Below are 17601 nucleotides of genomic sequence, written 5' to 3'. Positions count from 1 at the left end.
TTGTTGGCGCTGTACTATATCAGCTTTCTAATTTGTGATTTCAGCGCAAACGAGAGTAGATATTTAAAAGTGATATCAGTACAGTTTGACTGATGAGTTGCCAGGGATGGATGGCGCTTATTTCGTCTCTGTTTCTGGTTAATGTAGTTAAGTTATAATACACCAAAAACAAACAATATTCGTTGCAGTTTTAATTTTAAATAAAGATTATTGTATAGAAAATGAAATGATAAAGATAAATATAAATTACCCCAACTACTTGATGCATAAAACGGAATATTTATCTATAGAGGTTTACCCCATAGAATAGATTAATCGAATTGGTTATTGCTTATCTCGCGTCAATACGTGTATGTATAAATTGTATTACAATGACCTTGTAAGCGGGTTGTTTTCTTTTGTTTTGAGTTTTGCATAATGTGTTTAGAGTCATTATTCAAGTTTCGTTTGCTATTGATTTTATGCTTTGTTGTTTTTTAATTTATTCTGTAGTCTTTTAGTAACTTAGTAACATAATAATTAAATCCTTTTTGTTAAGTTTAGTTTAAACGTATAGTTAAGGTTTTTTAAATTTTTTTATTTATGACTTATCAAGTGACGGGACGTGCAAGTCGTGCGCCTGAAGCTACACGCTTACAAACATTTTTAAAGTAAAAAGAAAAATATATATCAACTCGTTGAGAAAACCTGAAAAAATATTTCTCTAGATTTCTTTGTTATCGTGAGTAAAATCTTCAGCTAAAATATGACTTCTTGTTTTTGTTAACATCTTGTATCGAGTGACGAGACTGATTGCTAACAGTTTGACTGCATGTTTGCAGTTAATGCGTTAAGCCGTAATTATCTTCGTTGATAATGACTTCACGCTTTAAATGCATGCAGTCGATCTCGGCTGCACGAAGTCGTTTATCAGCTTCATGCAGTCGAGGACTAGGATGACGACTTCATGCATTAACTGCATGTAGTCAATCTGTAACTGCATCCGAGACTAAACAAATCTAGAAAATTTGGACTCATTTCGGATGTCGCTTGTGGACTAAGTCCGATTAGAATTCTAGAAAATACGAATATCGCTTGTGCACCTAGAGATAAAATGATCCCTGCTACATTTCGGACCATCATTTCCCGGATTCGGAACTGATACGAATCGGATGTATACGCTCGTACACGTACAGTGTTGTAGTGCCGCTCAAAGATTGAGAGTCGTATTCCAGAACTCTACTCAATGCTCAAGTCAGGACTTGAGTATGATTTCAAGCACTGGAATTACGACCCTAATAGCAAGGACTTGAGTATGATTTTTAGTGTTTTAAATCATACTCAAGTTCTGACTTGAGCATTGAGTAGGGTTCTGGAATACAATCCTTAAAGCGCAATGACCTGAAGGTTGACAAATTCCATGTACCTATAGTAGTTTCACCACTATATCTGCAAAATCGGAAAAAGTGATGCCCACGTTACTGCAAGGCGATAGAAATAGGTATCGTGGCAGTACTTCTCAGGACGTAGTCTTTTACAAGGAGCTATACTGCTATTAAAATACATAGAAATGCCACCGTTGTCTCTCTCTGATCTTTCACTCACTTATACATCTGTTTCATTCACATCTTTGTGATTTAAAGCTCTGAGTGGCACAATAACTGTTGCGTTAAGTTAAGCGTTAAGTTCGACAAACCCCAGGTCATCTATCCAGGATGCTGCGAGAGGCTACCCTAATTTCAACAGGGAAAATGGTTTCTCCATACCACCAGTTTGTGATCCAGTATTTCCTCTGATGAAAAATCTCCAGCGGATATAAGACTTAAGTATTAATAAAAAAAAAATATTTATTCCAATTACCATTATAATGATAATTTTAGAATGTTCTTTGGAAAAAAAAAACATATTTTTAATTGATAACTTTTGTAGAAATAGTGAAAAATAGGATGGTTTGCATTAATGTTAGACATAACTGGTTGATAACTTTACCATCTCAGACACCCGTGACCATGGGACCTGTAAAGGATCCGAAACGTTGGTTTGTTTGAGAAAACAAATATCCTACGCGATTTGGATCCGAAAAAAATAGTTTCATTTCCTATAAAAAAAACAACTTGTTTACTTATCTTAGAACAACATTTATTTTTAAAATAATTTAAACCGATAAGGGTATCGACATGATGTGTGGTTTATTATATTTGGAATAACAGTGATAATTCCGATTACGATTGTCAAATGTCATCTCGTAGATAGTTGTCATAAAAATAAAGATTACTGGGCTTATCGCGCCTTGCCTCGCAATTAAGAAGACGACGTTTGGAATCTCTGTGGTGACACGGAACTGTGCCTTTAAGAGCGGTTACACATGGCGACTTTTACCAGCGATGCAAATGCGATTCAAACTCGATTCAAACGCGATACAAATGTTTGAATCATTAATCGCCATTCCACCTTTTTGTCGGGTGACAAACTTTCTTGGTCTTTATTGATTCCTGGTTACAAACTTTTAAAATTTTCAATTTTTAGAATTCCCTTTCCTTCCACTATTTTTATGTTGGTTTGTTCCGACATCACTGCCATCAGAATTCTCGATAAATATTAAATATAAATACTGTATCGACGTCGATACGCTCAGCGGTAGGCACTTATCGCGTAACCTTGAGCGAGTGACGGAACCCTGGCTAAGGAACGAGTTAGCTTTCTTCCATAAAAGTTTTTACAAAACAAAGACCTTTGTTTTATAATGCCGTGACCACGGCCATCGAGTATATCTGGCTATATACTCGATAATCACGGCCCACCAAGTATAAAAACTATACCCTAGATTTATAGAAAAATATGGGTACTTTACAATAATATGTGTCGCTTTGTTGTGGGTACTGGGATTACGGAATTTAAAAAAATATACACTTTTATATAAAAAATGTATATTAGTGCAAGATATTTGTGTGTCTGATATTTCTTGTCGATCACCCAGAGAATCATTTCGGTCTTAATCCTGTTATAACTGACCGCGCAGTCAGGAGTGGCGCACGAGCAAAATATTGATATTTATTTTGACAGAAATCAGCTGAAATAACACATTTCTCGTTCAAATGATCGGTAAGGGTTGATCATTCCCAAATTGTTCTATGTAGATACCCACCTATTGTTCCAACTTCAATACGCAAATTTGTGATCAGATTTTTTAACGGATTTTAATAGTGGGTAAAGCACATTAATGCCGGAAATCGAAGACAAAACTATTTACAACTAAATATTTGCTGTACTACTATCGAGTTATGCTCAAATTTTATGATATTAATACAAAGTGTTTATTACTTTCGATTTGCCTTTTTACTGAATCGATTGGCTTGAAAATAACATTGAAGTAAATCGATACCAAAAATCGTTAGATCGTAATCGTACCTTAGTAGTGAGAATCCACAAGATTGCAAGGTGGATATTTATTTATTTATTTAATCAGACTCTCACAATAATGAGTACACTATAACTACACTATGGTTTTAAACTTAGTGTCCCATTACATAAAGGATCGTCATGTCTAACTGTGCTCGAGTACAATTATTGTAAGCTTAACTATAAGCTTATCACATCGCTTTCTTTATCATAGAAACGGAAGTACAAATTAGATAAATTTCACTCTGATACTCCTTATACAGTGTTATTGCTCGTGATAAGAAACAATGTAGCCTCAAATTTGTGCGACATCTTGGCCTATGGAAGAGTTGTTTACGTAATGCCTCTTTTACTTCTAAAAATATTTTTTTACAACGAAATTCAGAAATTGATTAAAACCGGCGCTTTGGGTATACACCCAGTTAAAACCCAAAATGCAAAAAATGCACTCTCGCGCACGTTGAGCTTGTACAAAGTACAGTCATGAAGCGTATTTACTCATTACCTATGAAATAATTCCTACGGCTTGCAAAGACTATTGGTAACTACTAAAAAATTCATCGATTCAATTGGAATCACGGTCCACAACCCTGCACCCTTGAAGGAAGGAATAGCATAGAAAGCCGCGGTTAAAAGGTGATTTAGTGCTAGGCGCATGCGCGGTTGAGTAACCTTTGCGCGCACGCTGGCCCATTGACCTCGTGTCGATTATCTGACAATGACTTTTGGTTTTATTCCCATTCGAAGGGCGACTATTTTGCGAGTAGATTGGTCTTTGTAATTTTTGGTTAAATTGTTTTCGGTTTTTTAAAATTTAGTCTAAAAGGAAGTTATTATATCATTTATTAAATATTCATATTTTTATAATCCCTTTAAATGGCATTCCTATTAATAGTAGTAGTACACTGTTGGCACACTAAATAAGCTTAATATTGAAAAGCAAAATAAAACAATTAGAGAAATACCTTCTTTCAGTCGTGTTGTAAAGGATACATTATTCTTTGCGATTGTTACACATAGGAAATGGAAATGTTTTTTGGGTCTAAATCGCGTATCTATATCAATGTTTCTGGGTATTTACTGACATGTCATAATGGTCATGACTGACTGTATCTAATATTAATTGCTTCTGGTGCCGTGGACTCCCCGGAACTCGTATCCAAGATTTCTCTTAGAGCCCCTACAAAATCCCTTAGGTTTAGTTCACTTTTGTGCGTACCTCTAGCCTCTTCGAATTTTCGGCGGAAAGCATATCTCTTGCGGGCGAGTAATAGCTTCAATGTATTGTCCAAGCATGTTGATATTGACCTTTTTAACACAACTGCTGCATCGGTGAAGCGTCTTATTAGTACTTTGTTTTTTAGCGACTAGGTATTTACTAAGTGTTGCGAAAATGTCATTACCTATATAGTATAGCTACTAGTTATATAGTTATAATTTACTTAATGTAATTTATTTCAGTTTTTACTCTGTAAGATAGCAGTTGTTCTTCCAATAAGTTAAAATAAAATAAAAATAAATAAATGCAAACCACTTTTTGTTCTGAACTATAATTACAAAAATTCTTTTTCTCTTCTCATGCTCTAAAAGTACGTTATTGTAGCCTTACGTAGCGGGTTTATAGTGCATCATTTTAATCCCTAGGGAGTAAAGTGCATAGTTTAATCCATAGGGAATAAAAAGTACTTAGTTTTTTAATTTACTCTGAGTGATCTAGACAAACTCAAACAGCCAGTACTTGCTCTAGTTTGTGACAAAAAGACTATGCCTGGTTTTAATTCCATGCCTTTTCCGCAAAGACGGTGGCGCTATATTATTTTTCACCTCACTAGGTCGGAAAGACTTCCTTGCCCATTATAAATCCCGCGCAAAAGCGTTTTTTCACGCTAGGGTGAAAAAAGTTTTTGAAATTCGAACTTGACGATGGACTGTGGTGCACCTAACTTTTTCTTTCGATGCAAAAAAACATAATGACATGGTCAAATACGCGATTTATCGTACATTGTTTATGTAATATAAATTCGTTAGTATAGAATAAAATATTCTTATTAATGTTGACAATTAGTAACGATAACTAATTTTTAGCCGACTTCAAAAAAAGGAGGAGGTTCTCAATTCGACAGTATGTTTTTTTCGTATGTATGTTACGCGATAACTCCGGTATCTGTGAACCGATTTACATGATTCTTTTTTGTTGGAAAGAGGGTACCTCCATAGTGGTCCCATTTAATTTTGAAGGAAATCTTCCACCTCTAAAGGTGGCTGTTCACGCATAAATATTCATTTTTATAAAAAGCGCCTAAATTTTATTATAAAGAGCAATTATTTTAATGGTTGATTTTGCTATTCTCTAATTCAAGGCGAACCGATTTTTATTATCTCCGTGTCAAGTCCCGTATAGTGGCGAACTAGGGGATAATCCGGGTTGCGCACTTTCCGGTAACCGATTTCAATAAAATTTGGTAATTATATGTAATTCCACGTACTTTTGAGGTCGGTTTTTTTGCTACTCTGTACTGAGATTATGTTTATTAAAACTGATTTGTTTATAGTTCAACTGTTTTTCTTTGATCTATCATTTTCCTCGCTGTGGTGAGGTGAAAAGTTATGTGTTTCGCTCGGCAACAAAGTTGTTTTGCGTCTCGTGACTTGGAACCGTCGCTAAGCTCAGGATTCTATTTTACAACATAAAAATGATGGGCTCCTTCGCTGGCTCAGGTTTCAATACAGGCTTCAAACAACAACTTTGCAGCCTTGCATAACAAATAACTATTCCCGCCTGAGTGCGTTGGTGTATGGACCATTTTAGTGACACGATGTACCTCTGAAATCGTTTCTCGTACTTAATTGACTATTTTTTTCTCCCGATGGAAGTGAAAAGAAATTTTTCACCTCAGGACTGAAAGCCAATATAAACCCTCAGTCGGGTGTATTTTGACCTGTTTTAGTCCATCGATAAAAAATATACTGTTTTTTAACATTTTTATTTTATACCTTCCAATTTACACTACATTCGATTTTCATAATAATTTTAATAAATCATTTATATAAATAATAAATATTAGACATCATCACGTACGTTGCCCTGATTCCAAAGTAAGTACCAAAAGCACTCGTGTTACGGAAATAGGAAACAACGACGGTAACACAAACCAAGACCCGAGACAATATAAAACATTTATGTTTTACATTGACCCGGCCGGAGATCCAACCCGGGAACTCAGAGATGGGAACACCATGAAAACCGGTAAGCAAGCCACGGACCACGTAGGTCGTAGTTTAATTTAATAATATGATTTTTTTTACTAAATTTAATTCATTAATTAGATATCCTTATGTTGTGTATATACCAAAGACTCGCACGGAGCGTTACGCTTGCACATTTATATGACGAACGTCTATGGAGTGGAATTCCTTTCCTGCAGACATATTCCCTGAACGCTCTAACCAGGAACTCTTCAAGGCGAGAGTGAATAGGCATTATTTGGGTGTGCATGCTCCATCGTCGACCTCATCGTACACAAATCGAAGAAATGAAGTCACAAAGAGCACTGCCTGAAGATATATCATTTCATGATGTACATCAATACACTGTGATGTACTTATTAGTAGTAGTCGGTATTATGGCAACAGCAATGTACACTTGCGCGTGGTTGTTAACGCAAAAAGTTTGACTTCATCAGGAAAAAGTCTAAATGACCTCATGTCTAGGGGCCCAAATTTACAACAAGATTTGCAATCACTAATTTTGAGATGGAGCGAATTGTCGGTCATAGACCGTACACCAGCCATCCAGACGGTTCACTGACTCGCACCTTTTTAGTATCCGTAGAGTACCTTGTGAAAGAGTTCGTCCAGGGAAGTACTGCGAACTTATCTATTTCTGCTGCCAAGCAGCGCACATTGCTGTGTTCCGGCTTAGAAGGGTAAGGGTGCTGGTGAAACTACGCGCACACGGGACTAGTCAACTTATGTCTTAAGGTGACTGGCGTAGCGGCAGCGCCCATAAGATCTTTGCGTTTTAAAGTGAGTGGACTTGTTCGTCCTGTCACATGTTATTTAGACTACTTCGAGGGGTCGTGCGGCGATTAAAAAAGTGCTCGGCAACTCGGCGATATTTAGGCTATTTTCGAAAAAGGAAAAGGCTTTATTTAATAAAATGTCTTTGGAATTACAAACTTGAGTGGGGAATAGAATTGCAAAACAAAGTACATATTTGGGAGTTTGAGTATTTCTACGTATGGGGAATTGGAGGAATAAATGAATTCATATTCCCCAATTCCCCGCAGCAAACAAAATGGCATTCTTTGAGTATTGAGGATTTTATGGTTTGGGCGAATATAGGCTACTTAGTACCCATAAATTGGCGAATTAATTTCGCAAAAGTCTAGCAACACTGCCTCCAACTCACCTGGAGTTGGAGGTCAGTGCTCAAGAGCTCTGTTAGCTCATTCCGTCCGCCACCTTGTACCATAGGACATTCAGACGTACTGCGGAATATCATCCAGATTTAGTCGAAGTCCTTTCAGGCGTTCTAAGCGCTTGGCGTCACGTTTTATTATGCACACAGGCCAGCAATGTAGTTTCCTGCCTGCGACTGTGTTTCCGAGCACATACAATATGAATATGTTCAGTAGCAGTAGAACTTCTTGTGAAAGAGTTTCCCCAGGGAAGAACAGCCACCTTACCTATTTCTGCCGTCAAGCAGTAATGTCAGCATTAACGAAATACGGAAACTTTCAGACGTCGAAACTGCTAGATTGGTTTATTTCAGCTACTTTCACAGTCTAATGACGTACGGCATTTTGCTTTGGGGAAATGCCGCCGATATCAATAGAATCTTTGTCCTGCAGAAACGTGCGGTTAGGGCAATTTACAATCTGGGCTCCAAAGTATCTTTGAGAGATAAGTTTAAGGAAATTAATATTCTTACACTAGCGTCACAGTACATCTACGAAAATGTAATCTATGTTAAGAGGAATAGTAATCTCTTTATGAAAAATATTGACAGACATAACATTAACACGAGGAATAAAAATAAACTAGCTGTTCTTGATAGTCGTCTTCACAAAGTGTCAAGTTCATTTAAAGGGCAATGTATACGCTTCTATAACAAGATTCCGGTTGATATACAAAATTTGCCACTGACGAGGTTTAAACTATAGTGAAACAAAAACTTTATATTAAAGGTTATTTTATTAATTATACAACTTCTGCGTACTTGGATGACAAAAATCCGTGGTAGTAACCCGTTTAGCTCATGGAGGAAGTCTCGGTCTCTTTAGTTTGAATGCAAAAAAAAAAATTGTAAATGTTGAATGCGTACAAATGTTGTTTACAAAGAACAACCCCTATAGTTTCTTGCTCATTCTTCTCAGGGGAATCTGCCTTACGAATGAGCGGTAGAGTTTAACCAATGTGACGATTTCAAGTGTAGTAGTGCTTAACTATGAAATAAAGATTATTTTGAATTTGATTTTGTTTTTGAAGAGTAATGGTGCTGGTGAATTTACAGGCACATGGGGCTTGTCGACTTATGTCTCAGGGTGACAGGCGCAGTGGCAGTCCCCCTCAGGTCTTTGTGATTTAAAGCTACGAGTGGCACAGTAACTGTTATGGACAGGCTTGCCATACCATTTTACCTTAGCTTACTACCAGGTGCTACTTCAGCTCGAATTAATTTTTCCCGTACTAATACGGTTCATTTTGCTTGGGTCGAGCAGCAGAGGAATTATTATTTATTTCTTTACAAACGAAATTAAACCCATTTGAAAAATATATGTCGTTTATACGTATTTTAGACGATATACATTTCTTGATACACATCTATTTGTTCAGTGATATATAAAAAATCATTGGTTTATGTAAAGTACTTATTGAATACAGCGGTTTTCTTGTAAAACTTCGAGGTAAGTTTGTGGTTTTTTTTATTATATCCTCAATTTTACTGTATATTTTTTTCAAAGTGATTGACTGAACACTTTTTTATATTATACGACACTTGAGGTGCTATAGAGTCTTAAGCTGCGACACCTTGGCTCCACGCAAAATAAAACATATTTACAACATAAATAAATACATATAATATACGTTCTTGCCTTTCTGCTTGACGTCCTCAACCAAGAGATCAAAATAAAGACGGGATTTTAAAATAAACCCGTTTTGTCTAGGCTATACCGCGTTTCGTCAAGTCGATATAACGTCAGCCTACGTAATTTCGAACAGTTTCCGCTAATTGCACAATGCACTAAGCATTGGTACCTACTATGTACACTAACTGCACAACATGCATTAGTGAAAGTGTTGCCTTTCTGTGCACTTGTTTAGGTAACTACGCTAACAGAAAAGTATTTGGTAAAATTTGGTATTCATTATGTTGATATAGAAGAAAACCGTTCTCAAAAATTTGTGGAATTACATCTATTTGTCAATTTATTGGAATCGGTTGACGGAAAGTGTGAAATCCAATAAACCGGATCCATTCACTAATTTGCTGCCCTTAGAGATGGAATATTTTCCTTAAATTTGAATTGGAACTCTTAACTCTTGGGAGGTATTCCCTTTCCAATTAGAAGTTCAGAATCATCGAAGTCGGTTCACAAATGACAATCGATTTGAGAACCTCTTTCTTTTTTTAAAGTCGGTTCAAATTAGCAAATTATACTGTGTTATAGACTAGTGTACACGAATATAAAGTGACATGTGGTACAACCGATCGTTTATGGACACGCGGCGCCGGCGCAGGCCAGATATGTTCTTCCTCGAGTGAGTACGCACAGTAATGATCTTTCCTTTAATTCTTGTTCTTATAACGCTTCGAAAAACCTATGTAAACTTTCTCCGGGATGCAGGTTTTACGGCCATGCTTTACTTTATCATTAATGCATGTTATAAATTAGTAAGTCTAACTGGGCAATCAAGTTGCTATTCAACATAGCCATAGCAATTTTTTGGTATTTATAACATGCAGCAGTTCTTCAACGGCGGCCGAACGGCGCCACCCAGCCCTTTATTTATCTCACGAGTTTGGGTGTAATTTTAGGTGTCTATGTGTGTGTCCATGGCACCCGCGCCTCAGGGTTTCCCTAGTGCGGGACTATGTTGAGTGTGTGCGTTATTATTATTAATGGCATATCGTTGGTGCGTGCACTAATATTTTGTTATTTTCAAATAATTTTAAATCTCTTTTTTCTATAAGTGGCTTTTAGATGCAAAGTTTATTTTATAATTGACGCTAAACAAAACTTCGAAAGATATTTCTAAACGTAGAACAAATAAGAGCCTTCTAAAGTTCTAAATTATATTTTTGTAATTTTTTGGGAATTTTTCCGGAAAAATTTCCACTAAATATATAAAATTTTTCGGAAAATTACCCAACAGTAAGCATATCTGACAAAACATTTTTTATAAAGATTTTTTTAAGAAAGCAAGTTCTTGTTATTGATCTTTTGTTAACAGACAACTTCGATCCATGTAGCCACAAACGTTCCCTATGCGTTTATTTTATTCTAAACTAACTAACATTTAATATATCTAGTTACTATGTATATCCAAGTAAGCAAAAAAGATCTCGCCCGAGATGATTTCCACGGCACCTCGCAACCGGCAACCATGTCAATGTTGCGTGCGCGCAATCCAGTATTGCAAAGCGTTGCCCAAATCGCATTTTGTAATGTTCTCCTAATGATCATGTTCTTCACATTTTAAATATCGATTTGTTTTAGTCGCGATATTGTTGCTTTATTATTATGAAATGGTGTGGCACTTCACATGGCTTCTTGTATTGGCTATAGGGTTTTTGATGTACTTGGAAAAATATTTGACGTACAGACAAACCGACTCATCCGAAGAACAGACTCCGATGTGATTATATAGCGAAAAGAGAACAAGTACGTTACGAGAATAATTTCCTTATTCAAACTAAGGCCATGTAAAGGTATTTTGAGAATTTATATATCCTGTTTCATTTCGGAAATATATAATCTCAGTACAGAGTACTAAAAAAACCAACCTCAAAAGTATGTGGAATTACATATAATTACCAAGTTCTATTCAAATCGTTTACCGGAAAGAGCGCAAACCCGGATTCGTCCCCTAGTTCGCCACTATACGGAACTTGACACAGGAGATAACAAAAATCGGTTCTGACTTCTCAAAGTATATTGAGAGATAAAAAATTGGAGAATAGCAAAACCAACCAATAAAATAATTGCTCCTTATACTAAAATTTAGGCGCTATTTATAAAAATGAATCTTCATGCGTGACCAGCTCCCTTAGAGGTGGATGATTTTCTTCAAAATTAAATGAGACCACTGCGGAGGTACCCTCTTTCCAAGAAAAAAGAATCATGAAAATCTGTTCACGTCCTTTTTTGAAATCGGTTAAAAATCGAGCAACCGTCGATCTGACATCCACAGCGAAGAACAACGAACGAAATGTATTATGTCCTGAGAACAAGTAGTCTTGCCGACCGACCAGCGCGACGTAACACGAGTTTGGTGTTTGCTGTATTTGTCGAATAGACAAACAAGGCAAATAAATACTTGGCACACTTGCTATCTACATATGGTGATTGTTTGCCAAATATATCAAATACGCAAATACAAATAGGTATGTGAAGCGCCACCATAAAATGAATTGTTTTTCTGTAGACGAATGCAAGAGTAGATACGAGCAGGGGGTTGGCAGCTACTTCCTCCAAAGAATAAGCCGACGCATTGCTTGCCTCTTGGGCATGATAGTCCAGAATGCGACTTTCGATGCCTTTTTAACCGTTTTCAAAAAACGTGGAGGTCCTCAATTCGACTGTGTGTGTTTTTTTGTATGTTACGCGATAACTTTTGAAATTTCTGACCTGATTTCTATGATTCTTCTTTTGTTGGAAAGAGATTACCTTAGTAGTGGTCCCATTTAAATTCGAAGAAAATATTCCACTTGTAAGTGTAGCAAACTAAGCGATAAATGACTTTTGAGGTCGGTTTTTTGTACCCTGTACTGATTTACTTTATTCATTGTTGAAAACTGGGCACAAAATATGTATAACTAGCTGGGATTTTGCCCAGAATAAGCACATCGAGAAGCCGCATCGTCTCGTCGCTTAAAGCGTTCATTAACGCGTGGACTCCCCGTCTAGGAAATCTACTATAGTTAACGAATTCAACTAGTTAATCGAAGCACGGTAGAACTTATACTGCCGTCGCGGTAGTGTCAAAGTAACAAGTTAGCAAAGACAAAGCAGTGTTACCAAATACAAAAAATGGGTGAAGTTCGTGTACTCACCAAATGATTGATTATCGCGTGATTCGCGACATTCCCAGCAATGAAGAAGAAAAAGAAGCAGGGCAAGAAGGTGACACGCCATTTGCGCAATTTTTTAACTTTTTACTGCTGCGATTCTTCTGACCCTAGTACTTGTATTTGATCAGGTGGCTGGACTACAGATATCTGTTCTCGCTCAGTCACATCGGGAGTTGATGTTTCTGTACCAGTTCATTGGTCAGGGTCTACTTCGCGAATTTCGGTTGACGGATGAAGGCTCTTCAATCGTGATGTTAAATCGTCTCCTGTAGGGGTACTGGTTGTTTTGCAGTTGCGGAATGTCCACGCATGCCAAGTTAGTCGATAACTTTTTTATACTTATATGTATAGAAGATTTATAAAATTTTACGCATGCATAATTAGTTTCATGAATTTCATATTATGTTTATGACTTTCATATGATAAAATCATGCTTTGTCAAAAGAGAAATTTAGTTAGTCTTCGTACCAACAACAAATAATGACCATTTTAGAAAATACTTTTCTGATTACAGATATTACACTAAGCAGGTATAAGAGAATTTAAAAAATAACAATTGATACCCTGATTTGACCAAACTTAACTCACAATCCGTTAAATCCAAAAATATGCTTTATTCGAAAAGGAGTGATAAAAATTCAAATCTGTATATAATAATATTTATTGCCAGCCGACAGGAAACAAACATGTTGTCACCAAACATAATGACGGGAAGTTACATAACCGCTAACAATAATGATGATAACCTATGGTATAGACGCCTTGATCATCTAAACAGCATGCTTGAAGGGCAAGGCAACAAAATTGCTATTAACATGGTACATACACGATTCAGATAGACGAGAATAGAAGAGAAAATGAAAAGTATAAGGAGTAATTACAGTTGCGAACACAAAACCGCAGTTTTAAACAATGGTGCACAAGAAACGGCATTCTTATTAAATATACAACGTTTTTATTAAATATATTCATGTCAACAAACCGTTTTATTTAAAGGCAAAACAAAACTTTGCAAAGCTAAATGAGAACGCAAATTGGATGATCCCAAAAAAAGTGAAAAAGCTCAATATGAAGATCAAGATTATACCATATCAAAGCTTGAACGGTATGTTTACCGAAGAAACTGGACTACAGACGTGAGTTCAATCTTTGAAAATAATAATACAAATCAATTTACGACTTCTGATATCGAAACAGACAAAACATTAATATTACTAAATGTAAAGTATAATAATATAATAATGAAATAACCTGTATTTTGAGGAAAAGAATAGAAATAAAAATACAAAAATATAGAGATGATAAACAGCGAGGCGAGCGAAACAAGGAAAAGTCGTGAGAAAATCAGAGTCAAAGTCAAAGATTATTTATTCCATAGGTAAAATAAATTTACACTTGAAAACGTCACATTTAAGCTAAGCTACTGCCCGTTCACTACGCTGACCTCCTTGAGAAGAACGAGCAAGAAACTCTAGGGATTGCTCTTTTCAAATAAACTTAAATGCTATGGAATACACTTTGAATCAAATTTGTGTGGATTCTGGAGTCGTGTCGTCGAGTAAGATACAATTACGAATGTTCTCAAGAAATAATTGAAGAGGTTATAAAAACAGAACTAAATTAATAATACGAGGTGGGTGATAAATAACAATTAATACCTTTTATCGGGAAAAGGAATTTCCAGAAAAGAATTAAACTTCTTGATGAGAACAAAATATGGAAGCTCGTCGATAGAAAAACAAGCAAAACTATGTTGTCCAACCGCTAGATTAACCGCTAATTAAATCCGGAATGAAGATTATGGTCATTCCCGAAAATTAAGTCCAACCTAAACAGCTGGTCCACAACAATACTTGTAGAAAATATCCTAAGTGATCCACCTCTAGCAATTTTGATATTCAGGTATTCCAATGTACTTTTCTTTCATTTTATTTGTAAATACAATCTTTATTGCATTCGGAATTGAGTACTATAAAACTGTAAATGTATACGGACATATTGGACGTTTTCAAGGCGAGAGTGAATAGGCATTATCCAGGTGTGCATGCTCCATCGTCGACCTCATCGTCACTTTCCATCAGGTGAGATGGAGGTCAAATGCACACTTACATTAAAATAAAAAAAAATACTAATATATTTCAATTTAACGATTCGCCGTCCACATGAGCTGTTTTCTTGTGTGATAGATCTTTATAATGGATTTGAATTGACGAAATATTCGGAACTGACAAAATATCTAGAATTCACGCTATTCTTGGAATTGGAACTTTATATACCTTCAATTGACTCCACCCGGATAATAACGACCCATCGGAGACGATGCTCATTATATAATGCCTGCCTATATGCCTAAAATTAGCAATAGGAAAATCACCAAGACTTAAAAATACATAAAAAATAAAATAAAGTTTATTTGACAGAATGACAGCAACAAGTTTTATGATTACCGCGGTCTCCACACTAGGCAAGCCTGTATCGTGGGGTCCCATACAATCGATTTACATAATATAATGCTTAGCCTCTAAACGAACAAAAAGTATTAATATATTTAAACAAGTTAACCAAGGACATGTTGTGTTGGATGCATTATTAATATATAATAAATAGAAGTCATAACTAATCCTTAACAAACTAAATTGCAATGTTGTACAACAATAACTTGACAATGCTGCTATGATATGTAAACAATCAAATTTTCGACGAAATCGTAAGTCAAGCCAAGCAACTAATTTTGCAGTATACTTTTAACTTTAAATGGTGAGCACAATTTTATGTCACATGATTCAAGGACGTTGTTGTACAGGTGGGCAGATATATAAGGGAGGAAACGATTGTATGAAACGTGGCTGTATGGTTTAAAACTTTTTTGTAACGGAAAGAGACACAACAACAAAATAATTTTTCTTGATACTAAAAATATGGTTTTCGGCAGTTCGGTAGATAATTGCGGTTTTTGTAGCTTCATGATTATTTAATACAAATAATTAAAGGACAGGGTCCAAAATGACGTTATCCGACAGAGAACCACAGTCGTCGACATAGCTGGTGAATAAGCTAGCTGATGTGGCAGTGGGTTGGTCTTATCTGTCGAAGAACCGATAACCGTTGGAGGAAACGAGTTCTTAAGTGGAGACCACGGCTCGGCAAACGTAGTGGAGGACGCTCTCTGGCCAGATAGACGATTTGCAAAAGACTGCTGGCAGCAGATGAATGCGACAAGCCGAGGACCGGGCGAATTGGCGCACTTTAGGTGAGATCCAGCAGTAGACTGCGATAGGGTCATGATGATGATGAATCTATTTGAATTATAGGCAATGTTTTAAAAAAACGCACACAAAGTACATATTAATGGAATTTTGGTTCTCAAAATCAGACCTCTTTATCTCCTAAACACTCTACGTCACACAATTTATCGTGAAGAGTCTGATCGAAATTAACACTTCACTGTCACATAATAAAACATTAATTAACACAGTAACTTTCCATTAGTGTGCAAAAATCTTTAGATTAACTTATATGGTAAACAAGTTACGTCATTCAAGTTTTTATAAAGTGGTCCATATTTGACCACGCAAACCAATGATATTATACTCAAACTGAGAGCAAGGTCATCTTGTTAAATGTCTTATATATTAATTCTTTTTATATACATAGCATGTTTTTAATGACTTGGATTATCATATCCATTATGAGAAATAACAATAATAAATTATATGTGATATTTTAACTGGCGAACAATGAGTTCTAACTTATGATAAGACGTATTACTGCCTGTTTCATTCAAATTTAACATCTATCTATTAGTGCTTATATACTACGGAATATCTTTGCAGTTTGTAAGTAACTATGATCTGGACCCATTCACTGCAACGTGAACGTTTTGCGAACTCAAGAGTCTTATTTGATTAAATGATTGACTAGTGACCTCTAGTGACGTAGGTATGGCATTGTTTTCTTTATGCAAGTGTTTGTTGTATGTATTTATTATTTGTTCGATTTGGTTATTCGGAATTCCAGAATAACCGAAAACGCTTTCCCATCTTTCTTCCAGAATCTGAAGAAAGATGGGGACGCACCAGAGTCTAATACAATCGGAGACTGAATAACACATATGGTTTTCTATAATATATTATGTGTGTTTGATACATAGTCCTATTTAGTTTCATTTGTTAAAAGACAAAAACCCCATTAACGCACGAAAACGAGGGGGAAATGATATACTTATACAAGTAAATATTTGTTGTAAAACGGATTATGTCGAAATTTACAAAATGCTTTTATTTGACTATGTAATTTCCTCTTAACGTTTCTGGGGTAAAATAAGGGTAAAATGACGTTTGAAGTTTGTATGTGATATTATGTAGATATGTGTGTATTACCACTCGTACCACCCAACCAATGACGGTGTGGAAAAATGGAAAAAATCCACCACAACACAAAAAAATGCACCAAGTGTAATGGAATTGGCCTTTTGAACAAGTAATTTATGAAGATTGCGTTCGTATTAATTGGAATCACTGCTTGACGTTGAAATTAGCAGAGAGGCGGTATCTTCCTACGTCGGAAATGAATGAACATAAGAATGAAACGAAATCATTTATTTATAACAATGTTATAAGATACAAGCACAATAGAAGTCAATATTTACCTTATTCAAAATTTACAATGACAGACAACATTACGCTGCATTACATTACAAGTTATGTTTATTGCATTCAAAAATCATGAATATTACAAACATTTAATTGCATTAAGTACATTTACATTAATTTATACATAAATACCACATCACAGTGTTTATTTATACTTATCATTAAAAAATCATTATAAAAACTCTTTTAAATCATAAAATTGTTTTTCTTCATAAACTAACCTACTTAAAATTGAAACTTCAGACTTACAAAACAAGCTATTTTATTATAAAA

The 17601-nt window shown here is 35.6% G+C and overlaps 1 protein-coding gene across 2 annotated transcripts in view; it reads left to right on the top strand.

Moving 5' to 3' along the window:
- The window catches only part of LOC113230199 (17-beta-hydroxysteroid dehydrogenase 13-like), a 35831-nt gene that overhangs the window by 1626 nt on the left and 16604 nt on the right, over positions 1-17601 (top strand). Inside the window, exon 1 of one of the 2 annotated variants that reach the window (XM_026464009.1) lies at positions 9880-10143. The exons of the other annotated variant lie outside the window; for it this stretch is intronic. Coding sequence (XP_026319794.1) covers positions 10079-10143 — 65 coding nt within the window. The 5' untranslated portion in view covers positions 9880-10078. Of the gene's footprint in view, positions 1-9879; positions 10144-17601 lie in introns of those variants that run through there. 2 annotated transcript variants of the gene reach the window in all.

The sequence above is a fragment of the Hyposmocoma kahamanoa genome, unplaced genomic scaffold, assembly GCF_003589595.1.
Source record: "Hyposmocoma kahamanoa isolate Upper Pololo Valley unplaced genomic scaffold, ASM358959v1 63, whole genome shotgun sequence".
Lineage (NCBI taxonomy): Eukaryota > Metazoa > Arthropoda > Insecta > Lepidoptera > Cosmopterigidae > Hyposmocoma > Hyposmocoma kahamanoa.
Note: the sequence above shows the minus strand (reverse complement) of the source record. Positions and strands in the feature narration are given on the sequence as shown.